We start from the raw sequence: 26,759 nt of genomic DNA, 5'->3' as shown, positions 1-26,759 counted from the left end.
ACGGATTTAAAAAAAAAAAAAAAAAAGGAGCACCCTTCATCACGCTTGGTTTTCAGCTCCTGTCAGCTCAGATACTGTGTTGGTGGGAGACAAGGAGATGCAATATGAATCTGTTCCTCTTTCACTGCTAGAGCTGGGCTGGGATATTTGGATGGGACTGACACTGACATCATCCAAAAACACTAGAGAATTCAGAGGGATGTGGGTGGCTGTGAGCTGCTGTTGTCATGGTGATGTGGGGGATTAAGATCATGATGCCCCACCAGTAAAAAAACTTCAGGTTGTCAGTTCTAGGAAGGAGGGGGGGGCTACATATCCAGTCACCGCGTGATTATCTTCCCCCCCCCCACCTCTCGCTCTCGATGTTATCCGACTGAGAAGAGTGGTCTCTCCTTGTCTTGTCTCCCCCCTCTCCCAGGTGTTGCGGGAAGAGGTCTCTAAACATTGGGTCCTTTGATTGTTCCCGCCTCCTGTAGTCTCGGTGAGGTGTACGCTGACGCAGCCAGACACATCGCCGCCTCGCAGAAGCCTGGGAGACCTTGCGAGCCCGCCTTACCGGGGCGACCAGCCTCTCCGGCTGATCCCTGAGGTCCTCTCTCGCCCGGCCTACCGTCCCGAGCCACACCATCAACACCAGGAGGACCTAGAGATTGAGAATAAGCAATATCACGTAGGGATATCCAGGGTTCATGATGATAAACTGCACTGAATTTCATGTCAGCAGTGGAAACTCCATTCATGACTTCAATTACACATGTGCACTGTATGTATGCATATATTTAATTTGTGTGTCTGTGTGCACGGGGGAGTGTGAGTGTGTCTTACAGTGTTCGAATTAGCGTGTACTGTTGCAATCCTATTACATTCTCATTCAAGAGCATCTGTTAAATGACTAGAGTTAATGATGCCTTTAAAATGCCTTTCAGCAGGCTCTCCTGTGGCAAGAGCTGTAATGCCAAGTCCTTCAGTTGTTTCCTCTTCTTCACCTGTGGTGAGTAACTGTGTTTCCATCCACCTGTTTTTTAATGCACATTTTCAACTGGCCCATAAAAAACCTGAGTAGCAACACTGAAACAGTTGAGATATCACCCAAACAACAAAAAAAAAGACTTTCACGCTCAGCTGAGGTGGAAAAGTTGGTTGCATAAAAGCAAAATGTCACAAAGGGCAATTCAAACAGACTTTGTGAATAAATCATGACGTATGTGGGACATAACAACTTTCTTTATTTCTCCAGTTCAACAATGAACCACTTGTCATTGACGTTGAAGCACTAAATGTTGTGAATCCTGTGACGTCAACATACCACCAACCTTTTTCTTCCTCTCTTGAAAACATGACATAACCCTCAAGTTTTCTTTTTATACCTTCTTAGGTGGTGACATCAGTACATTCATGTCTTTTCCAATGGCCTGTTGCCTACATTGTGTCAAAAGTTTGTGGTTCGTATCATTTTCTGGGCATTTTATAGACACTTATTTACACGTCCAAGTGCATTTCACTTTTGGTTTTACTCTTGAGGTGAGAGCTACCCTGGCAAAAAAATAGACCCAACACACACCAAATGGTGGACCTTGGAAAAGAGCCACAATGCTTCAACAGTCATGACAAAGATGAAATTCGACACAGCCAGGTCTTGTGAACTGACCGTAACATTTCTAAAGTTAATAAATGAAGTAAACAGAAAGTTGTCCATGTCATTGCAATTAATTTGAGGTGTAGGTGGCAGTGGAAACTTGCTGAGATTGTTTTGATTCCAAATAAGTGCATAAACCTCACAGAAATTCTGCACAGAAGTTTTCAGTTCTTACCTTGTATTCCTGGGGGTCCTGGTGGTCCTGGGTGAGGTTTACCCGGATCTCCTCTCTCCCCCTTTGCCCCTCTCTTTCCTGCGGAAAGATAAAGAGGCATCGTATGTATCCTTAGAGGCTACATTCTCAGCATCTATTGGTAATAAGCAAAACGTTCTACGCCGTCCTGTTTAGTTCTACCTTTAAGCCCTGTGTTTCCAATCTGCCCAGGTGCTCCAATGATACCAGGGATGCCACGTGCACCAGGTAAGCCATGTGGACCCTGAGGGCCAGATGCCCCTGGAGGTCCGGGAGGCCCAGGAGGTCCCATTACACCTGCACCGCCAAGCACAGCCCTCTTGGCGCTCACCGCCACTGCTGCTAGCCTCTCTGCAGCAAAAGAGACAGCATCATCATTTTGATTAAATGACCTTTGATGGTGGGCAACTGATTGCTCAGGAGATGAAAGTAGTTTCGGGAAATTAACTAATCTAATCTCCCCTATGGACATCAAGGGTGAATATTCAAGTCTAGACACTCACCCTGCAACATCTTCAGCACCACTTCGATAATATGCTGGTCAGATGCATCACGTCCCTGGAGAGTGTAAGAAGGAGACTAAGCATTGCAAAGAGATGGCAGCTGACGAAGCATCGATCAGCATCAGTCCGTATATGTTCCATGCATATTAATGTTGCAATCAAGAGCAAAGTGGGCTCACTGGTGATCCCTGAATGCCTGGCATGCCAGGTACTCCTCGCTCTCCATTAAGCCCCCTGGGACCAGGTAGCCCTGATGGTCCCAGGTCTCCTGGTTTACCAGGGTCTCCGGTAGGCCCATTGTGTCCAGTGTCACCCCTAATTCCTTGCTGCATAGAGAAGAGGATTAAAGAATGTTATGAGGAGTAAAAAAAAGAAAAGAAAAAGAGGCATGAAACTGGTAGAGATGCATAAGGGAACAAATGAAAGGGGGTAAAACAATCCGACAGTCATCAGACATCCACAATTCTCACCTGTCCTTTGGGCCCAGGTTCGCCAGACAAACCCTGTCACAGCAAAGACAGACAGTCATTTCCACATTCATCACTTCCGTCGATCATTTGCGCCTCAGAGACACTTATTGAGCAATAATTCAAGAAGGAATATTGTAAATGAACGTCTAAAAATGCAGCTTCAAAAAGCTAATGTGCATCGTTGCTTCACTGTCATGTAAATAGCTTATTTGCCATCTGGATTATTATGGGGATTTGTATGCAAATTCAGAAACAGACATCCCCTTCTTCTTTTTAACTTTGGTACATTTCCTGCTATATATCACTCACTCTGCTTTCATGCCTTCAAATGTTTAAACCTTCTTATTTAAAGCCTGAAAGTTCGACTATTTTGTATATTCTGAGACTTTGGTGTTTTTTTCATAACACAAAGTTCCAAACAGCTTTAGGTCGTGCTGCAATTTTTTTATTTATTTATTTTTTTTACCTTTTCACCTTTCTCGCCAGCCAATCCCTCAACGCCAGGGTCACCCTAAAAGCAACAGAGAGGAAAAGATGAAGAAAAGGAGAGAGAAGGCTGTCTGTCGAAGGTGTTTGGGAGCATGGAGATGAAATACACAGAGTTTCTGACAATTCTGTTTAAAAGAGCCAAAGCGCTACTCACAAAGTCTCCTTTTGACCCGACTTTTCCTTGGAAGCCCTGAGAAAAAAAGATAGACAAAGCACATGCAAATGTGGTCAAATATAGAATACATTATGTTTCAGAAATAAGAGCTAAATATTGATTGAAGCCAGTGATACCAGAGATCACAGAGTAAGATGGATGTTTTCTCAACTCTAAAACAAGGAAAATGAAGATACTTAGATTATCATTTATATTGCTTGCCTCATTCAATGATTTACTGTGGATTTTATTCATGGGTAAACACTGCCCTCAATGGGCAGATCTGTGCAACTACATTATGATAAAGTGTGAGCATACTCGGCATTTTAGACACAATGATATCTGTATTTTTTCAGGCACACAAATGCGCAGACCTTGTCTCCTTTAGTTCCACTCAGACCCTGGGCACCGGGGACACCAATGGGCCCTCTTTCTCCTTTGCCTCCCTGTTAGGAGATGATATAAATAGTGTTAAAAGTACATCCTGGACTTGGTTCAAAATGTATTTTGAAAAAGACATAATGTGGCTTACAGGCTTGCCCACGACTCCCTGTGGTCCGACTGCTCCCCGCTGGCCTCTGTCACCCTGCAGATATCTTTTAAGGTGAGTAAGCATAGTTTAAAGCAGTAATTCTTGATGTTGTAATGTAATATTTTGGGTTTATACCTTGGGTCCAGGGACTCCTTCCATACCAGCCTCACCAGGAAGACCAGGCTCACCCTAAGTGAAAACAAAAATACAGAATTCTTCACTCCACTGCTCAATATGAGCTTGTAATACCTGAAAAGGAAAAAAATATAATTGTGTACATGTTTACCAGAGGTCCAGAGGCACCAGGCATGCCAACATGACCCCTAGGTCCAGGTTCTCCCTGGAAGGAGAAGATTATATGAGAAAGGTATGCACTGAAAGAAAACCAGAAAAATGCTTAAATTAACAATAAATATCAGCTAAAAGACATACCTTAGCTCCAGCTCCCCCCTTTGCTCCTGGGCTGCCAGGTAATCCCTATAGACAGAATCAACAAGACTGAAATTAGTGTAAATTAAAAACAGAGCATCCCTGAAAATACAAGTGGGACTAAATCTGGATATTAGTGTACCGAAATGGTGATGCCTGATAGGATCATAGCAACAATGGAAACAGGCTGAATGGCAGCTATAGCCATACAGTGACTTTGTGTGTGTGTGTATCACAGTTGGGTGTAAAGCAGGCTAAGTTACGGTGTTTGAGTTTGCAGCAGTGTTCGTGTCACCGCAGTGACCACACAGCAAAGTGTGCATCTCATGCTCCATTACCCCTTAGTCAGAATGATGCGCACACACACACACTTGTGTATATCCGCTGGCCTGATTGTGATAAATCGCTTGCGGTGGGAGGGAGAATGCTATTTCAAGGTGGTTTATATTCTAAAACAGTGTGGGTCACAGGGTCACTGTTAACCTGGATGACTGCCCAGAAAACCAAACATATCAAAATTTACAGGCTGCTTCACGCTGGTTTCCCCCTGTCTGTGTTGTGGCTTTGTCGAATTGAGGAGGAGAACAGATTGCCCCCCCCTACGTGTTCTGAGTGACAATAAGCATTTCTGACAAGTTTATTTGCGCGTGTTCTTAGTGGCATCGCTGAACAACTCTCAGACAACCGTACATCCTCCCCCAATACGCCAAAAGATCACTCACTGCTGCTCCCTGAGGACCAGGAGGACCAGGCATCCCAGCCTGCCCAGGGCCACCCTGCATGAAAGAGAGCAGAAGAGGAATAAATTGCCATCTTTTACTCAGATTGAAACTATACCTCATTATCACGGCTGGCACTCACCTTGATTCCAGGAATACCAGGTGTGCCATCTTTTCCATCAATACCCGGCAGACCCTGAAAAAGCGGGCAGATGAGTGAATGGACTTCATTTGGCACACTCTCTGATCACCTCCGCCACTGTGCAGAGCACAAACAAAAGTGCGTTCACTCACATTCTCTCCCTTTTTGCCAACCGCACCCTGTGGGCCCTGGATACCTCGACTGCCCTGCAGAAGATAACCTAATCAGCCTCAGTATATTCACAAAGCACATCAGGGTCATTGTCTCCATTCAGGTTCTAAAGAATGTTTCATCTCCTTTTGTTTTGTTTTTTTTTACATGCGCCACTGCTTTGACAATAAACTTCAAGGGAAAACCCAAGGAGAGTCACCCACTTTGTCTCCCTTGTCTCCTGCCTCTCCAGGTGGTCCCTGAGGTCCCTCCTCACCCTGCAAAAAAAAAAACAAAAACAGAAGGCGACTTAGAGCACTTGAGGTTTGTGTATGTACCTGATTTGTGCATGTACCTGAGTAGATGAGTCTGTATTTGTGTCTTGGTGTGCGTATGTGTGTGTGTGTGTGTTTTCTTACAGGAGGCCCAGGAATTCCAACAGGTCCGTTGATGCCCTTGTAACCACGAGGGCCCTATGGGGAAACAACAAAGTGCCATCAATCACTTTAGATCAGAGAGGATGCTAAGTCACAGTAACCTACTATTCATTGTGATAAAGGGATAATTAGCGCTTAACTCACTTTGCTAATGGGAGCTACACAGAGCCAGCCACTCTTGCTTTGGCACTAAGCCGGGGTGCTAACTTGGCTAACGCGGCTAATGTTAACAGTAAGACAGATGGCTACAGCGGATCATTAACTACAGATGGAGGCACCGAGGACCCAGACAACCCCAACTCATTAGAGGAGGAGAGAGATTTGTGTTAGCATCATTTCCATATGTCCCCGTTGCTGGTAATGGATGATGTTTGTATAGTGGGGGCAAGTCTGGCTGCGCCTCCTCGGCGCTCATCTAAGAATGAGAACAGCCTCATACCCAGAGAGAGAAAAGACAAGAAACTTCTTAGCGAAATGTGATAAAAGAAATGGGTTACTCACTGCCTCTCCTTTGGGACCCATCATCCCCGGATAACCCCTTAGACCCATTGGACCCTTAGATGGAAGGAAAAAAACAAGGTCAGACTGGCCTTTGACTTAGCACAGCACACATCACTACAAATGTCAGCTTGAGATTATAATATGCCAAAACAACAGGATATTGACTTTTTTCTCTAATTACTACTGGTGACAAAATGTTTCATTCTCAGTATACCGGAGGTCCTGGGATGCCTTGTTCCCCAGAGATGCCTATTTCTCCCTTGGTGCCCTGGTGAAGAAAAGAAACAGAGCAAGCTGATTAGTAACTCTCAATCTGTGGTTCTCTCCTGTACCTGCGGCTCATGGCACATTGGAAATATGTTCCCAAATTTGTAGGAGGTTTATTTGTCTTGTGTTTGATCGAAGAAAACTTTGAGCTGGAGAGAAAATCCACTTGATGGTTTGCTTTTGATGTCTAAGCTGCCCTTTGATGCTTGTGTACTGTTTACTTGCCGAGTCAAGTTTGATAGAAATCTTGCTGATGCTAATTGGCTAGCTAGAGTTAGCTCGTCAAAAATTAATGAAGACTTAAGAAAAAGCTACCCCAACCTCCTTAAATATTCAACCTCAGGTCGTCTTGGTACTTGAAGCAGTTCAGGTTATAACGGATTGTCTGTATTATCAAAAGGAATAGTTTTTGGGAAATACAATCTGACCTTCTTTTTTGCGTAGAGCTACATGGGATGCATTATAGTACTTTTGCATGTATATGTTGAATAAGAAGCTGGGCCCAGATGTTAATTACCTTAGCTCAGCACAGAGAATGAAAGTAGAGGAAAGTAGGACAGTTAGAGGACCTTTTGTTACACCCGAAAAAATGGAACTTGTTTTTGTGAGGCTAGCCACTTCCTGCTTCCTCCCCTTAAAAGTAAGCAAGAAAAAAGCTAGCTTGAATGTTTCCTGCTTCTTGCACCACAGGAAAGGCTTAATCCAGTGGTAGGCCTTGATTATGTGCCCAAGCAGATGATGGACAGCGTTACGGATAGTGCTATGGCATGTGTATACAGGAGCCATCATTTCTATGCTTTCCATCCGATGTCTATGTAAGCAGCTGTGCAATGCATTCTGGTAGTTGTGTGTTGCATTTCAAGAGACAGGGCATCATGTGTCCCACAGCTCATTCACATAGAGTTGAGGTCTACGCTGCTTTATGAGAATTCAGGTGCAACTCGCTGCCTTTGGAAACTCCCGAAAAAACTTTTAACCCAACAGACAGATTCAGCAGCTGTGGCTTAGTTCTTGCCACAAATGTTTTCAGAAACACCTTTTGGTGATCTGTTGTTTTAAGGCAGGGGTCTCCAATCCTGGTCCTCGAGGGCCACAGTCCTGCATGTTTTAGATGTTTCCAACACACCTGATTCAAATGATCAGCTCATCATCAAGCTCTGCAGAAGCCTGATAACGATCCTGATCATTTGAATCAGGTGTGTTGGAAGAGGGAAACATCTAGAACATGCAGGACTGTGACCCTCGAGGACCAGGATTGGAGATCACTGTCGCAAGGTAAGCAAAAGTGACTAAACAAGCAGCCATATTGGTGCAGTTTAAAATCCAAGAGCAGATTAAGTGAGGTGTTAATCCAATCAGGTGCATTCAGTGTTTGCATGGTTATAGGAGGGTGGCCTGTATTGGTTTTGCTGTTGGAGAGCCTCTGTCAGTCATCTATTATGACACAGTCTAGTTGCACAATCATCAAGGTAGTGGTGCAAATTTAGCCTCCAAAATGCCTCTGTTGACATGTACCATTATACTTTCCATGTTCATGGGCAAGCAAAAGATGCAGTATGTTCTGTTTAACAAATCACGGCATCTGTCCAAGCAGTCCATGCAGAGGCCTTCAGAGATGTCCAAGGGCAGCTCCAAATTTGTCTCCACACAGACAGTGTGAACATCGACTACTCTACAAGGCAGTAGTGCTCTTGGTTGGGAGTAATGTACATATGCGTAATACGTAAATGTTGACCTACTGCAAATAGAGTCCTCTGAGAGGACTCCAACTGATTAGAAAATAGCTTATAACTACAACAAAGCTTACTGCCTATAGACCATCGTGAACCCTAGTGGTATAAAGCCACTGTTGTACTTTCTGCATTAGCAAGCAAGCAAGGGTTCACTAGGTTATATATACACCATACACCTATAATATCGGTATTTTTGCTCATCCTACAGGTTTATCAGCCTTAGTGATCTCATTTACAATTCTCACTAGCATCAGGCTGTTCAGTCTATTAAGTCAAGCCTTAGGTCATCCATTTATTTGATTTTTCAGCAGTTTAGATGCAGATGAATGTGATCATTCTTTCTTCGTCTTTTGCATCACCTAGTGATCAATAATACAGCAAGTAAGAAGTACTTTCTCTGTCTGTAGTGTCTGTGTTTTATTCCAAACAGCAAGTGGAGAGGTAAATAGCTCCTGCTGACTGTCTTTAGAAAGAAAAAAAGTGAGAGCAGAGCCACAGTGCAACCTTGAGGCCTTCTAAAATACTGGTCAGCATGGGAGGAGCGGTTACTGAGTGCGTCGAGTGTTTTGAGCATCTAAGCGCCGCCAGACGGCTCCTTGTGCGGGAAGATCAGAGGCTAATTCCTGGGGCTCGGCTAGCTGCTCCCTCGGAGGCCACTGTGTGCTCATTAGCTGTGCTTAATACAACGAGGTGAGAGGGCTGCGTGAACCCTGACTCTCTCATCCTCCCATTCATGTACCTGGCTCCTCACCACCCCTTTCATCTGGCTTGCTGCATGCTGACTGCAGGGCCAGGGCCAGGCCTGACTAATCGCAGCCAGATTAGCGCCAGTCATGTGCCTCAGGGGGCTTCATTAGAGCTAATCCTTGCCTCTTCTGGTCCTGAATGGTGGATGTGCAAGACTGTACAACATGTACATGCATAGGTGTTTGAGTGCAGAGATTGTGCCGCTCACCAGTTTTCCTATGCTACCGGGCTCTCCGAGAACACCAGCGCGTCCTTTGTGTCCCTAAAGGGCGACAATCAGTCATGCTGGTGTCATAACAATTTTGCAATGTAAAATATTCATTGATGCCTTGAAACAAACACACCAGGCTACTCACCTTGACTCCCTGCAGTCCCTGGGGGCCTTTAGGTCCTGCTGGACAGTTAAGAGGACACTGTTGTAGAGAGAGAAGGAAGCACATGAATAATGAAAAAGTACGTTGCGTCAAAACAGATTTGCAAGCGAGAAGATGTCCTAAGATCTTACCTGGAAGTCTGCGCTGCCCTCCTCTCCACCAATGAACTTGCCTGGAGGACCCTAGACAGACAGATAGATATATGGGGGGGAGGAAAGTCACCGGGTCACAGTTGGCAGACAGTTGCATCTTCTCCCCTGAGCTGAGCCAGCACTCTCTTTTTCTCTTCATCTATTTCTCTCCCCATCTTTCCTTCTCTCTGTTTATAGATTGCGTTAGAAAGTAAAGTATCTTTACAGGGGCTGATGTATTCCTGCTTCAGTCAGATGAGACAGCCCACTGATCTAATGGGGGTTTATTTACCCTAGGACAGCACTAAAGCTAAACAAATACACTCCCCTGGGCTGGCAACATCACTCTCAATGAAGACACCACCATCCCACCATCCCAACCCCCTTCTTGGAGTCACTCAGCGACGCACACAGGAGACTACATACACCACTGGAAAATAGACATAAAAGCGTACCTCTCAAAACTGATTTTGGTACCTCACCACTTAGTGTCTGTTGGGAGTTGCACAAGCAGCAGCGAGCTCCGGCTGTGCTGGGTGTTTTGTTACCATACAGTACATTAAAAAAGGCACATTAACTGCTGCTGGGTGTGCTGAATAGAGCATACGTTCAACATGGCATTAGCAGATTCTCTGTGCTTTACTTTTACCCATTCAGTGAAAGGAAGTCAACTGCAATTAGACTGATGGAAGTATAAGCTTGACTAAACCCAATAAGCTCCTGGTAGCTTATTTATTTCTAAAGTTTTCATAGCTCATCTCACCAGTTACTGAAAAGACTGAAAATATTTCTGTGATGCCCTTTTGGTGGATTAAGTTTGACTTTATCCAGGCAACACATCACGATTTATGCTGAATGAAACTGGGATGAGTTGCGTAGTTTGTCCATTAGAGAGCACTGACGTGCAATTTTTCGACTTTTAAATAAAAAGAATCAAATGGATCCTTATCAAAAATGGTTATTATTGCATATGTTCACATAAAAAGAAAAACTGCTGTTGGTTCATTATCAAGTCAGTATCAGACTCAAAAATCCAGTTGTGAGCTTGGTATAGTGGGATTTGTTGCTAATGCTAACCGTCAATGTGTTGTGTGCCTGCTTACTGGATTTAGAGAAGGTGGACAAAAAACAAGATTACATACACAGTGTGTTAAAATGCAGTCAATAGTTTGTGTTGTCCTGTATTTTATTCTATGTACAGAGGATGCTTTGATCATCCGCTATACACAAATGTTAGAAAAGGTGGATCAGCTGTTTTCTGCCTTTTCATTTTCTTTATCTTAAGATTTCCCAAAGGCATTTTAACTCCAAAATCATCTCTGCTAAAAATCCAAGAGAAAGATGACAGCTAAGAGTTTTCCTGTCCAACCAGTCCTGGATGTACACTTACTGGTTTGCCAGGAGGTCCAGGAAGCCCTGGAGGTCCAGGTGGTCCCATGGCACCCTGAATGAAGACAAAGAAGGTAAGAAACTCTGAATAAGAAGCTGTAAATCTAAAGATTGTGGATGTGTGTGTTTGTAGGTCACGAAGGCAGTATGATAAACTGAAGTTACTACCTTTGATCCAGTTGGCCCGATTTCACCAGGAAGACCAATTGGCCCCGGAGTGCCCTGAACAGATGGTGGCATAGTAAATGAATGCAAAAGACAACGTAACGTGTGCATATCCCAGCTTCTACAAACTATTTCCACGCCGCAAAGCAAAGTTATGAAGCGATAAAGGCATGAATATATAATGGCAATGAGCTACTTACAGCCAGACCAGGAAGACCGGACCCCTGTGTGGACAGAAGGGAGAAGAGGATGGGGGGGTTCAATTACTGCATAACAAGTGAAACCAATCCATCAGAGTATCAATTAATGTTTGAGAAAGCCAATTAATACCAAATGCAGTAATTCAGTAATGCATGTGTACAGTGTCATCGCAGGTTAAATAGTGCTCAGGAACAAAGGCACACAACACAATCAGTTTGTGTTTGCTGTGTCTTGTGCTTGGAATTAATTATAAACAAAGTAATTAAGTAAGTAAGCCGTCTTGGAGAGAGAACAGCCTACAGGGCATGATCTCCTGCCTGTGCAGCGCAAGACAGCCGGGTGTACAAGCTCAGCCCCCGGACTGGACGCCTGTTAATGCTAAATAAAGGATTAACTAATAGTGTTGCGTTCAAGCATGACATTGGATGACTGTCTGCTTAAAAATATTGGAGGATGTGCAAAAGATGGACGCTGAGCACCACCTAGTGGTAGCTGGCAGTGCTTGCAGATGATGCATAGCTGGTGTGCATGGAGTCAGTGGTTGGGTTTGATGATTGTATGGAATTGGACCGTGTGTAGAAAATAAGGCCAATATCAGCTGGAGGAAGCATATGCCACATCTGGGTACACTGGAAAAGGGGGCGCAGCTGGTCAGGCATTCAGGCATTACAAAAAAAAAGGACTCAGGAGGTTGCCTTATGAGACCAGCTGGGTTACAATATGTTTGTTAGAAAACCGACTAGGCATTAATCAATGAATAATTCACTCAGTCATAATTAATTTCTTAAGTATCATAGCAGCCCTAAGAGATAACGTGATGTAATTAATCATAAATAATTTTAGATGATGAGCATGTACAGTTCTACTTGTGCTTTATTTGCTTGTATTGTTTCGCCACTTCAGATGACTTTTCCACGACATTTCAGATGGATACTGACTTCACATTTGACATAATGGAAGACATAATAAGCTAATGAAATACTGGAGTAAATAGATTGCTAGATTACAAAAGGGGTTCCCTGAAATTTTGAGTGGCAATCCCTTATCAGATTTTAAAAGATTACGAGCTGTTTTATGAAAGATTTAACCTCTCAACAGCCCTCAAAAGGTTAAATTATTATTTAGAAACATGCTAAAAACAACTATGACAGCTTTTTGAAGCAGAACTTTGTTGTTTCTTCTTTTGCTCCCCCATTAATCATCAGGGACCACTCACACGGGCAGCCATCCTACCTAACTTCATATAAAGTATGATAGTTGCTGAAAAATGGTTCCACCAGGACCAGCAAACAGCACTAAAATGCTACATATGCATTGATACGTGAGTAACAATCCAATAACGCAATGCATAATACATATTGTTTATTATATATTTATCACTCGAAGAGGCCATTTTTTTTCTGCAGATTCGTCCACCCCATTTATATCAGTGAGACCAGGCTAATAAATAACAGAAGCACCTATGATGCAGTTCAACAGCACCACAAACTACATCCTCCAATACGATCGCTTTCTCTCATTTATGGGGGAAAAAAAAAGCATTGCTGATGAAAGTTCATTCTGTTCTCAGAGACACGCCTTATTACTTTTTTGGCTCTGCCTGCATGCCTCTTGTAGCGGTATAAATATCACCTTGTGTATTAACTTGCCATAATTTTTCATGGGGGTTTTTTTTGGGTTTGTTTCTTTCAAGACTGTGCAAACATTCAGCACATTAATCTTCATGAAGGTAGGATTTTTTTTAAGCAGGACTGCTGTGTTGGACTGCATTAGTTTCAGTCCAGTGTACTAAATAAGCTGATAAAAGTTGACTTACTGGAGGTCCGGGCTCACCACTTGGACCTGGTTGACCCTGCATACAACAGAAAACAGCCAAATAACTATCATGGTTAGAATTATCACAAATGAATAAAGAAAGATATCCTGAGGGTGTGGATTTAGCAAATTTGCTAATTTCATTACAGCTGAAATGAAGAGCGAGCAACAATAATTTTATATATTCTCCTGTCAGCAGGGTTTTAGTGTGCTGCTCAACATCACTGTGACAACATAATGGGAATAAGCCCTGGGGATATTTTTTTGTTTGTTTGTTCTAAAACTGACCCTTGTTTTTCCACACAACAGCAGTATAATGGTGCGTTTGTTCTAATAATCTTTTTAGGTGAAGGTTTAGACGCTTGCCTTTGGGCCAGGGCTCCCGATAGGACCTCGATCACCCTTTGCTCCGATCAAACCCTGCAGACAGACAGAAAGGGATGGAAGCAGGAAGGTAAGTTCACAAGCAGTCAAAAAAAGGAAACTATTAGATTACACGTGACTTGAATTCACCTTACAGTACGGTCAACCACACAGCTGAGCGAAGTTGACACGGTAATTGGGGAAACAAACCTGAGATTGAGATTCCAGGGCGGATTACGGGCTAAACCTCTGAGGAATGCATGTGTGTGTTAGTGTGTGTGTATGTGTGGCTTCTGTTAGCATGTGACTGTTTGGCATTGACACTTAATTTCCCTCTGAGCAAGGCTGAAACAGCAATTTGAACTGAGTGCCCTCAGAAAAGCTGCAACACAAAAATGATCATGCAAATCCTCAAAGAAAATCTTTACTTCCATCTTCACTCTATCTGTGATACAAGGAGACTTAATTGTTGTCATCAGCGAGGTATAATGGCTTAGAGACATTAAGTAGTCGTCTCATCAGGGGAGTTATTTCAATAGGTTGGACAACAATAGGTGTTAACTAGATGGGAAGTCATAGGGCGCAGTCCTCCACCAGAAGCAATTGGTGTATTTTTCAGCTATAAAGAAAGTGATTCAGATCTGCACCAAAAATGTGATGGGTTCTTCCTTTCCAACAAGTTTCATGAAATTCAGCTAGGTAGTTTATGTGTAATATTGGTATAAGACAATCAGATAGCACTGAAAACAACACTTGGTTCCTGCCTTTTCATAAGAAAGATCATCACAGTAAACACATTTTTAGAGTTTAGCATGATGACACCATGTTATATGTTGTGTGAAAATTGTAAATGCTAAGTGAAAAAATATGACCTCAAAGCCTATTGGGCACACTTTCAAGGTGTTACACAAATATAGATTTTTTTCTTATATAACAGCACAACATACACTGATGTACAAAGCTCTCGTGCAAACACATCTATCGCCATGACAACTGTGCAAACTCAATTGCAAAGACTAATGTGACACTGCAGAAAGCTTTGGATAAAGCTTGTATTATAAGTGGACATGAGATTGTTCTGACAAAGCTGTTTGAAATAGATTTACTCTCTCCAATCAGCACAAAGGCATAACAAATTATCCTAAACTCTTGAAATACAGTGCATCAAGTGTGTGGTCAGGGTACAGGGCGCCTTTTAAACGTTTTTCTTACAGATTATTTGAGGACACATTTTGCTGCTCACAATGTATTTCCTTCAGCAACATGAGAGTTCTACCATTTGCATCAGGTTGTTCTCTTGGATGTTCTTTGTTTTTCACATGAGGTCTTTTTAAAATGTTTCTTCCGGGAAGCATTTTCTCTTTCTATCATTTCAAACAACACACCATCACAACAGTCAGCCTACTTACATCAATGCCATTCTCCCCTGGTGGACCATCAGGACCTGCCTCTCCTGGCTCTCCCTTTAGCCCCTACAGTAAAACACACAGCATGAAGTGCAGCTAAATCACATGTTAAAGTTGCTGCAATATGAAATTTAACAAACAGTAAAGTACAAACTTACTGGTGGGCCAGGGGGGCCTGGAGGTCCTTTGTCTCCCTGCAGAGAGACAGATTAGACATGTTAACTCTGCTAACAACAGTATGGCAATGGGACAAATGACATGGGTAGACACATCTCCTATTATACCTGTGCATTAGAATTGCTCATTTTGTTCATGCCTGTATCACATTACTCATTTACCAACCTGCCACTGTGCTATTATAGAAAAATTTTAGGTGGCTGTACAAGTTAAGTCAATTATTTTTGAGAACAGGACATGAAAAACTGACAAAGTTGTGCTGGTTGTGTCGTCTTTGTGGTGCTTCTGCATGAATACATATTGCAACCTTAATGTTTCTATAGTCAAAGTGTAAGCAGAAAGGCACATATTCAACTATTCAGTCGACTGTAAAGTATATCCACACAGGAAGATTTAATAAGTAGTGTGTATAGTGTGTAAAAACACTCTTGTGACACAGTTTCCTGCAACATCCTGGGCTTTATTTTTTTTATTTTTTTATTTTTTAAAATAAGCCAATTTTCAAAAACCTGTTCACATTTAGCAGCCAAGCATGTTATCTACACACAACCAGACCGTTTCCTGCCCCACCAGCCCAGCCGCCTTCATTTCCAACACATTTATACAACCTGCCTGTTGTTAACCCTTAAAATAACTGGCGTGTATCACATTACTGTGACCCAAACTCTGGACGGAGCTGAGGATCCCTCCTCAAAGACCCCTCTCTCTGCACTGAACAGAGCTCTTTTGTGGCAGCGTGTTTTCATACGCGGTGCTCCCTGCTGGTAAGACTCCAGTACTGCAGAGCAGCTCTGAGATTGGTATTTCTCCAGCACAATGAGGATCTTTGTAGGAAAAACCTGCTGGGCAAACCTGTGTGGATACTCACATCAATGCCATCTGACCCAGGAGTGCCAGAGGGGCCTGGTAAGCCTGGCTGGCCCTGAGGTCCAGGTGGACCCCTCTGAAACAAGCAGAAATAGGAAAATGTCAAATAAAGTTGTACAATTATTGAAAGGCGTTGAAATAAAATAAACTCTATATAGCAGCAGTAATAGTGTAGAACATAGCACCATATTGGTTTTACATCTTAATCTGGCATTACAATTTGGCCCCTTTAATCCTTAAAGTTATATTACTATCATGTGAATTAGTTTTTACAGGTTCCTTCAAATAATGTTTGATGTCCACTTTATTTATATACAATTTTACAGATGAAGAAACATGCTTGGTATAAAGATATCCCCAATAAACACATATAGAATAAATAAACTCTGTGGCTACAAAATAGGCCATAAATATAATAATGATTACAAAACATGCACTGACTTTATTATAAAGTATTTAAGTGTCATAGCAAAACCACGGCGAGCAAAGTAAATACAATAAAACTGGTGTATGTGAGGGGTAAAAACAAAGAATTGGGTAGGAATGTGGGAGGAGGCATCATGAGACTGGCACTGTTTACCCCCACCTCCCCCTCCTCACCCCCTATCTCTCCATCCCCGTCTTGAATATCATCTTAGTGAGTCCATCGCATCATAAAAGTCTTAATCCAACTTTGAAATCTTCAAGTGTTTAAAAAAAAACAATAATCCTTGAGGGTGAAAACTTTTCTTCCAGTCCAGAGAGGTAACATGTAGGTGTCTGTTTGAACGGAGGGGGCTTTCACGCTCGGTGGACAAAGTTTGTGTTTGTGTGTCAGTGCACCGAGATAGTTCTGGAAAAAAATGTCTCTCATTTATAAAAAACAAAACAAAACAAGCAAAAACAAACAAAAAAAAGCAGCCTGGGTACTCAAAAAATCCAGTTAAGAGTCCATACACGATAAAGATGATAATCCACAGAAGACGGTCCATTTTTTGTTTCGTCAACACAGAAAAAAAAGAATCTCAAGCACTTCTTTTCTATTACATTCATGCTCTCAAGCCAGGTAGTCACCACACAGAGATCTGCGTCGCCAGGCTTCAGTATTTTCAACCTACACCATCACCTCAAGTTATCCAGAGGGCCCTCAGTGGGGACCCTCATCCCCTGAACCCCCCGAATAACGGAGCTGAGCCTGAGCCGGGCAGATCTCAACCTCCCCCCCCCTCCAGTCCACTCACCACTTGGGCCAGAGCCAGGCACAAGGTCTGCAGTATCACCCAGGTCTTCAGCAAGGCAGAGAGAGCAGCCATGGTCCCTCTCCCCCGTCTGTCTCTCCTCCTCGGTTCAGCAAATCCTCTCTTCTGGCTCCTCTTTCCGCTCCCTTACTCCTCTCCAGGCCGGCACAGTGCGGAACTGGTGGAGCGAAGCTGTCCCGGGAAGAAGGGGGGACATGGGGGAGCTGAGAGGGGTGGGATGGATGGAAGGATGAGGAGGGTGGAGGGCAGAAAGAAAGAGAGAGAGGTGTAGTCCTGCCCCTTCTGTAGGCCCCTAGAAAAATATTCTATGCACCCATCAACACTGAACACGCTCTATTTTTAACACATCTCAGGTTGTTGCCTCTGATATGGATTAAGTTATGCATATCCGGGTAGTTTCTCTCACTGTGATTGGATGCTCTGCAGATAATTTTTTTTTTTTTTTTTCTACAAGCTTCTTTGACAGACCTCCAATCAGGCTCCTCCCAAATCTGTGGGAAGTGGACCAATGAATAAAATCTGAGTGAGTAGCCAACTGTGTAAAACACCTCATCACAAGCCTTTGAACAATACTCCAAACCTTATTTGCATGTGTCTCTCTCTCTCTCTGCAAATGTGTCTTGGTGATGTTTTTTTTTCTTCTTCCCTCATACCCTGAGGCTATAATCTGCATGGCAGTGTAAATATCCCCAAACACTACCCCAGTCAGTGTTTGACTGCATAGATGAAAGGAATCTGTAAAGGGACAAGCATATAAATCAGCGGGGTTGAGTCAGACAGGGAAAGGAGGCAGTATCCATTATGTCAGCAAAAAGTGTTAATTGTGTCTTCTTTGTTTGCAGAAAGGGATAGATTACTGATTGCAAATAAAATCCCTGATCTCATCTCACCTATTTATGCTTTCAAGGCCAACGCAAACTGTCATTTACTGACATCTAGTGGTCATTTCACACAGAGCAGCTTAGTTCCCACACTAATCCAAAGTGGCCTTTCAAAGGCGAATAAACAAAACTCATGGAGATGTGGAAAATGACCTTATAGTGACCCCTATTGTACAGAGATTACATTACACCAGATGAAGCATTTGCCTCTATGGCCACTAGATGGCAGCAAATGCACATTAACAGATGCGGCTCTGCAGAGCAGTTTTTCAGCCTCCAACCGCAACAACTGGGCATTACATTTGGTGATAATAAAGACAATGCTGAGGATGCTGAGAGGAGATGCGTTTATTAGCAAATTGAGATCTATTGCACACTGCAGGGAATCGCAGCACACCGCCATAAACAGCAAATTAGGAAATCAGCTCAGTGGTGGCTTCTGTGGTGTTGTTTTTTTGTTTTTTTTCCAGTTGTGCATTTATCACTCTCTAAATCAAAATGAATTGTTATTGCCTTTTTCATACATTGTCCAAAGGATTAAATATCAACTCTTTCCTGGTGACGCTTTCTACAGATAAATTAATAAATAAATAAAAAACAGGAAATAGCAGTTATTAAACAGAATAATTTAAATGAAATATGCAGAAAAACAGACTAAGTCTGGATTGGTTTTTGCACGTATTTGATAATAACTTCAGCATCCGTTCAGAGTTGGTTTGTCCTGGTTTGCTCTACTGCAGCCTGCAGGACTGAATGGAGATAAAAACCAAGCTGCAGACATACCATAGGACACAAAGCAATTCAAAACCACAGAGAAGGCAGTTCAAGTAATTTGTTAAGTCAGTAATGGACTGCATATATAACAGCACTTTCCTGTCTCTGGCTCATCACATTCATGCTGTACATTCATGAAATGAGACCGATCACACATTATAAAACCGGTGCTGGTGCGTAATAGCATCTAAAAAAGAGCACACCAAATCTGTGTTTTGCAGGGGCCACAAGCAGGCATTGTTAATGGTCTTCTAATTCATTATGCTCTAGTGAACTGTGAAGCGTTTGCCTCGATGCTACTTCTCCAACAAGCGCGTTTCCAAACTGACAATGTCAGCAAAGTTCTGCAAATCCAAATGACAAAGTCCTATTTTCTCGTAATCCTCATGACTCACTTCCTTCAAGCAGTTGACTATTGCAACATGAAGGAAGGGCTTGGTTTAGATCGTAATAACCGTGTGATGCAGTGTGTAATTGATCAAAGCAATATGAAAAGTGATTAAAGAGGAGCTGATCCATGGAGGTTTAAGCTGTGTGACATGCAAGCTTCAAACTTTACGCCACACTAAATACCACATGCAATCTTTCTCATTCTTTGTGTTGGTGTTGTGTTAGTTGATTGATGGTGACATGATAAGAAAGTGCACACCTGGACTAGTTCAAATACATAAACTAACAGCAACAGAAGAATCAAAACACAGAACTGCTGATTTTGTATTGAAATTACATCTGTCAAAAGAACAGATTGACATCTGAACAAATTCCCTTGATTGCTTTCTTGCCAAGAGTTAAATGCGACGATCAATACCGCTCACACATCTGTATGCCAAATGCGAGGCTACAATCAGCAGCTCAGCTCACTGAAAAGACTGGAAACATGCAGAAACGACCAGCCTGAGTCCGCCTGAACCACATAAAATCTGCTTGAGCTGTAGAAGAGCTGCTAAGCAGATTCTTACCACAGTCTTGCTGTTTCCAGTCTTTATGCTAAGCTATCCGGCTGCTGGCTCCAGCTTCATATTAGATGGAAAAATATGAGTGGAGCAACATATTTCTCAAAATGTCAAACAATTCCAGGTCACCTACAGTGAACATAAACTAACAAATAGTCTTTCAGGCGACCGTCTGATATGCGCCGACTGAGCCGGGCTAACCTGTTGTTATCTGAGAAGCTGCCACAGTGCAGCGCTGCTTATTTGATTTTGCATTTTCATATCAAAATCTCAGACACCAAACCTTATAAAACACTGCAAGAGCAGAGGCGCATCGAATTTCAGAAAATTGAGAGATCAAATGCATGGAAATGCATCTGTATCCAAAAAACCCGCTGCGCTGATCTTCTCACGGGTGTAAACTCAAAAAGAATCATCATCCAGTTGTTGTCTTTCTCATTATAAATGATTCCCCAGCCTCCTCAAACTTCGAAAACAGACAAGGAAAACATTGGCCTCTCCCGATTCTCTCAGTCCCTCAAAATCTCTCTCTCTTTCTCTCGCTGCCTCCTTCTCCCTGCTCATGTTTAAAATCTCAGGGGAGTATGGCTTAACTCTTATTTTTCTAAACGCCAGCAATCATATCTTGCTTTCTGCGACTGGGTAGCAGACTTATAGCTTCCAGAGACATGCATGCCACCCAAATTCAACCAATTCCCACCTCCTAGTATGTGGCTTCTGCACCAGTGAACAAATATGCACACACACACACACACACACATGCATTTAAGTAGCACCTAATTGAAATATTATGAGCGACCAGGGAGATTTTTTGGCTCTGGCTGATATTCAGTTCTCTGCTCTCACTTTTCCTGAGAAAATATCTGTTTTCACACAGGCAGGGCATGTCCGCCTCCCCTTCTCTAATAAGACGCCTGAGAGAACGGTATTCATCATTACAGTCCCGTGCAAAGACAGCAGGACACATACAAGCCGCAGTGCGATGATGACAGACGGGGTAAATATTATTCTTGAGTGCAGGTGTGAGGAGTAGCGGTGGCGTGATAACAGAGGAGGTCGTTAGGAGACCGGCAGGATCCGAGGCCGACCCTGAAGCCCGTAAGTGTTTCTGGCCCCTCCGTTCGAGCGGCATAGTTTACAGACAGAGCGGAGGGGAGGAGAGGCACGCACTGACAAGCTGATGATACGCAGGCAGGAGGATATTAGTTTATCTGCTATGAAACGTATTCATTAGGGCGTTTGATGGCCGTTCTCTCAAAAAAACCCGCTCCAATCAGGCGGAGGTCAAAGCTTCCCTGACATGCAGATTAATCGAGGAATTCAGCAGATGAAGGCATTTCGCGGCGGATTGTCAGTCGAGAAGCTGACAGAACGGTCCATTTGAAGATGCGCGAGAAAGAGATAAATGCTCACATACGATCAGGCTTCCTCGCCTTTTGAAAAGTCCTTATCTGAAAAAAAAAAAAAACCCACTTTCAAAGCACTGATGGTGAAGTGTGTTTGCACTGTAAAGGGTGAGAACTGGCTTCCTCACCCAGTCTGGTACCTGGGCTGAACCCGATGTAGTGGCGAGACCCAGCTGTACTGGCCCAGAGTCACGGGCTTGACAAAGCGATGACTGGCTGCGGAGATTAAAAAAAAGAAAAAAAAAACACACCGCTTAGCAGCCGCTGACCCCAGTCTGAGCTGCGTGAGGGGGTTTCCAGGCAACAAAGCGTGGCACACATCGGACCAAAGCCCAGAACTTGCACACCACCACCAGCAGCACCAGCCACTAAAGATAAAGGGATAAGAGGCATCAGAGACAGTGTCACGCAGCAGATTCTCACTTTAATAACGCTTGCATTGGCCAGCCGCATAGAAATATTTCACGACATGACATTATTATGGTAGCTTGATATCACAGTTGTATCCTTCACAACTTTTCCCAGCCTCCTGCAAATTTGATTTAGGTATCTGGGCGATGAAGTGTCGTTTTCAGCGGACATAATTGGTGGAATATACTGGCCCGTGGAGGTGGTCTGGCGTGAAGCGATGCAGTCTTTAAATCCTATTTCGGCTGGTGTGAGATTTCCAAACTTCAAACATCATAAATAACAAACGGTAAATCCAAAGTTATCACAATAAATGTGTTGCAGATGTAAACTGGAAACAAGCAGATGACGCTTATTTCAGGCTTTTTTCAGGGATTATGCCACCACATGTGCAGCACATTTTTTGGGATGCTGCACTCGCATGTGGCACTTTGACATTTTGAGAAATGTTCTCGCTCGTTTAATTGCAAGCAGACTGATATGACTCACAAAGTCGAAACAGCTTGTTTATCCAGTACTAACAAATTTCGACACCTTTTAAGCTCACCAATTAACACTTTTTTAGAGGTGCAGTTACTGTAGGTATATTTGTATCCGTGGGCAGATCAAAGCTAGCTGCTTCCTCCTGCTTTAGACTTTTTTTTTTTTTTTGCATGTAGCATCATGTTTCTTATGTAGATCTGATGGTATCAATGTGATTAACTATCCATCCATTATCTATACACTGCTTAATCCTCACTAGGGTCGTGGTCGGGGGGAAAGGGCTGGAGCCTATCCCAGCTGACTTAGGGTGAAAGCAGATGACACCCTGGACAGGTCGCCAGTCCATCACAGGGCTACACTTCGAGACAGACAACCAAGCACATTCACACCTAGAATCACCAATTAACCTCAAAATGTTTTTGGACTGTGTGGGAGGAAGCCGGATTGATTAACTAATGGAAAAAATGTTGTACTCATATACCTAAATCAAAAGACTTATTACCCTTCAACCTATTTTTTGAAGCAATCTGTTTTCCTTTTCTTTGCCCTTGTGCATCCAACTTTCAAGGCTCAGGATCCAAAATGTGAAATCATTTATCAGGCATCTCTTTGCCGTACATATATGTATTACTTTATTGGAGAGCATCTAAATTCAGTAACAGTAGGCTAACCTAAAATCCCCTCTGCCCCGCTTCTTGCATAAAAGGAGCACTAACACCCCTGCTGTTCAGCGTCTACACCATTTCCTACAGTTCATCCAAAAACAAGTCCGGGGATGCAGGTTGGGGGCCTATTTGGACCTGCAGTACTCCCCCCTTGGAGAAATGAATGAAGAATGTTGTGTTAGGCTGACAACTGTGCACCACAGAAGCAGTCATTTCATTTATGGAATGCAAAATAAATCAAAATAAATCCACAACGGAGCGCTGGCCAATATTTTCTCACAAAGTCCTGCACCCAAAATGAGCCAAGACAGCCGAACAATGGTCATATACAGTCTAGCTCTGTGCTCTGCGGATGATCCAAAAGAATAACTTAAAGGGATATATCAGGATTCAGCTGCATCTGCTCACTTTCAAAAAAATATGCATGAGGCGCAGAAAAGGGGGGCATTGTGTTATTCCACGCAGCTGGTGCATCTTTCCGTCATTTGATGCTGCTGCGTATTATCTTTATTTATAGCAATATTCTTTTAAGCTGTTTGAATTAGGACATTAATTGTTGCACGTTTGTTGATTAATGTGATGTTATTATGGTAATGTGGTGACGTGAAGTTAATTTCTCACTTTTGGACTCCGAGAAGGTCTTCGTGTGGTAACTGGGCATATTTTTGCATCGTCATACAATTTCTCTCTCACTTCCTCATACACACACTTACAGGAAAACACAAACACATGATAAAATGACATATGTACATAAATAAATCAGCAGCACAATGAAAAAAGCAGTAAAAGAACAAAAACAGAACTAAAGAAAAATAGTTTCTCATTCACCAATTTCAAAATGATTTCAAAATGCTTCTAAATTTAAATCACTTTATGTGGAGCTGCAGTAATAGAATATCGTCACGTAAATCATGATGCAATATGTGTAATTGTACAGTGTTGTGACACAAAAAAGTCATGCAGTTTTGCATCTTTTAGCCTATTGTTTTGGTTTTATCGCCTGCAACCTTCCTGTTTTGGTTCAAGCTACATCAACCTTATTAGCAGCCATTTTTATTGCGATCCTTGCATATCGATGTGTGTGTGATGTTCACCGTGTTGTGGAACTCTGCCCCCAAGAGGCTCAAACAGCGTTAAAAGAAAACATCATAAATATATGCATACTGATGGCAGCATGACAGCAGCGAGTAACAGAATACGCAGCACAGACAGTAACTAATAGCACTGGTGGTGGGTCACTGAGTTCAGTTTTACCTGATGGCGGTATTTCTAAAGTCACAACGTCTCAAACTGCTCAACAATGGGTTTCGGAAAACAATGTTCACTGTTAAAGTTACACTCTGAGACAAATGGTAAAAAATACACATTTGCATATTTTGTCTGACAAAGAGGAGAAATAGAAAAGCAAAACAAGTGGGGTACACAGAAAAATAGAAATAAATTGAGCCGGAAACTAAATGTGCCACCGCTTCTAAACAAGTGTCAGTTTCTGCATTAAAGTTGTAGAATACAAACTTGCTAAATAGTCGACATGTATCATAATTACAGTATTACATCTGGATGCCAGGCAGATTGTTAACAATTTAAAATGTTAAAGAGAACTGTAATTAAATCGTATCGCCTGCTGTGACATTCCCACATCAGCTCTGAATTGCATTAAGCAAAGAATAAAGCGAAGCATCTTTACAAGCAGCAATCTCTCACTCCCCCTCCGGCATTTATCGTTGCTTTATTTTCGTATATGTTGTTCCGACAAAACGGGTTCAAGGTGGAAATTGCATGATGTGCTCGGAGTGACAGGTGTAAACCCGCACATCCAGACGCAATTTAAAGGACACACAGAGCCCTTGATAAGAAAATATGCTCATTGTCACTTTGAAGCCAAACCTGACACAGTGAATATATAATCCCTGGCATGTTTCAGGACCTCAGCTGAGCTCTGGGCTCTCTGCACCACTCAATTCCCTCAACCCCCCCCTCCCCAACCTCCAACGGAGCACACAGCTCTAATCCAAGCACATTTGCTGCAGCAAGAAATGACTCAACTATATTTCAACTTTAAAGCTGCACTAATCAATATTTTTACGATGGATCAAATCATTATGTGTAATGCAAAACAGGTTGCGCATAGAGACAAACCCACGGGGAATTTTCAGCTCAGTCTGCATTTCCTCTCTGCTTTATGTTTAGCATCTTTCAGCTAGAAGATTCGGTGTCGTGGCCCACAGCTTCACTATTTTGGTTCACTCTTTCAGCTCTCGTCAGCCTTGTTTCTATCCGCAACTGTTGACAGTTGACAGACAACATAAAAGGTCTTATTACCCACTATATGCTATCTGCCTGGCAATAAGCAATAAGGTTAGCATCTTGCCGGTAAACATAGCTGGTGCAGGGTCATAATGATAATCAGGATTATTTCAATTGATATGATCAATATTATTTAACACAATTATTAATTCATATTCGGAGCAATTTTTCTATGGCACTGTCCCATTTGAATAAACTTCTTCTTTGCTGTGCTACAATCCTACAAACTTTTTCCATTAAAATAAGACAACTGAATTCATTACTTTTTTCTAGAGGCAAGACATAAATAAAATTATTCCCACAACACCTCACTTGCAGAATATATGCTTAGTGAGAGACACTATAATTTACCAAGGTTCCCTTAATGCCTCCCATGCAGGCTACGTTAAATGTTAAGCAAATGTGCACAGAGAAGCGTCTGGTCTTCCGATCCAGTTCCTGCAGCGTCATCTACTCAGAACAGATGTATGACCAAAAAATTACTTGGAAAAGAGTGACACAAGGCGTAATGTAAGAGTTATCCGATCTGAACCCAAGTGACTGAGTGGAGTTTTAAGTGAGTGGAGACCATAGACTGTATAAAAGATGGACGTAGCAACCGGCCCTGAAAAATGAAGCCAACCCGGAAGTGTCAAAAACCTGCAGTATCACTACGTCCGCTAGTCCTGGCTCCATAAAGCCCTGGCTCCCATAGAAGTGAATTGGAAAAGAAGTGATCACAGATCACGAAATACTGCATTCCTCCAGCTCAGGATTTTTTTAAAATTAGTTTTCATGGTCAAGTCCAGAGATCAGGTGGCCAATCTGAAACTAAATCAGACGAAGCGAGCAGAAGGCGGTAAATGTGGGCGGGCAGAGAGGGCCTGCCTCTCAATCCGTCTGACCAATCGCTGCTCCTATGGCTCCGCCCCCCTCCGACGATTTTTGCGTCACTGGCTCCAAAAATCCAAGATATCAACCAGGAAGCAGCAAAACCCTGGCTTCATTTTCTCAGTGCAGAAACCAACGGGTGGCGTCACGGTAGCTACGTCCATCTTTTATACAGTCTGTGGTGGAGACCATATTTTAAACCTCAATGTCACAGCTGATCATGTTCATTTAATTGTGGGAAGCCAAAAAGTCGTGATTAAGATTCGATTAATTGTGCATCCCAAGTTGGCCAGAAAAATATTTTAAAATGAAAGTGGCGGCGTGCATGGACACAGCGCCCCCTTCAGGAGACAGCGACAGCAAACGTTTCGGGTCTTATGTTGACGTGCGTTCCGCAAAACTTGTTGCTGGTTGAACAATCCTGAAGAAACGCTCTCTCATCTTGCCTTTACTACTGTGTATGTACAGCAAAATGACAATAAACCTGATTTGATTTATTTGATTTAAAGTTGTTCCGCATTTGCGAGATGAGTAAAGATGGTCAACACTTTGGTAGCCTCATAATGTGACGAAATCAGTGTTGTTTTTCACAGCTTCTTGTGCTTCCCCTTGTGTCCGATAATCAAGGAATGCAGTTAGTGAATATGAACAGTTAAATTGGATTAAATGAATATCAAAGCACATTGTTATCAAAGTTTTTGTTGGATGCTAGACCATGGAGAGAATTCCAAAAATAGACTGGGCACAAACCATAACTTTTTTTTTCTTCCAGTTTTATATTAGG

General features: G+C 42.7%; 1 protein-coding gene across 1 annotated transcript; it reads right to left on the bottom strand.

The window, feature by feature from the left end:
- Positions 1–437: 437 nt before the first annotated feature.
- Positions 438–17,282, bottom strand: col9a2 (procollagen, type IX, alpha 2). Its single transcript, XM_008282719.1, has 32 exons — positions 17,211–17,282; positions 15,992–16,066; positions 15,105–15,140; positions 14,950–15,012; positions 13,544–13,597; positions 13,179–13,214; positions 11,362–11,385; positions 11,165–11,218; positions 10,998–11,051; positions 9,608–9,658; positions 9,459–9,515; positions 9,311–9,364; positions 6,570–6,623; positions 6,356–6,409; positions 5,837–5,890; positions 5,642–5,695; positions 5,420–5,473; positions 5,268–5,321; positions 5,129–5,182; positions 4,410–4,454; positions 4,264–4,317; positions 4,113–4,166; positions 3,978–4,031; positions 3,820–3,891; positions 3,446–3,481; positions 3,269–3,313; positions 2,803–2,835; positions 2,512–2,658; positions 2,333–2,387; positions 1,992–2,180; positions 1,812–1,889; positions 438–643 (listed from the first exon to the last, which is right to left on the bottom strand). Exons 1-32 carry the CDS (start codon positions 17,280–17,282, stop codon positions 438–440), a joined length of 2,076 nt encoding a protein of 691 aa, XP_008280941.1.
- Positions 17,283–26,759: the final 9,477 nt, after the last annotated feature.

Source organism: Stegastes partitus, unplaced genomic scaffold (assembly GCF_000690725.1).
Source record: "Stegastes partitus isolate 25-593 unplaced genomic scaffold, Stegastes_partitus-1.0.2 Scaffold282, whole genome shotgun sequence".
Classification (NCBI taxonomy): Eukaryota; Metazoa; Chordata; class Actinopteri; family Pomacentridae; genus Stegastes; species Stegastes partitus.
This window is presented reverse-complemented; position numbering and strand designations above follow the sequence as displayed.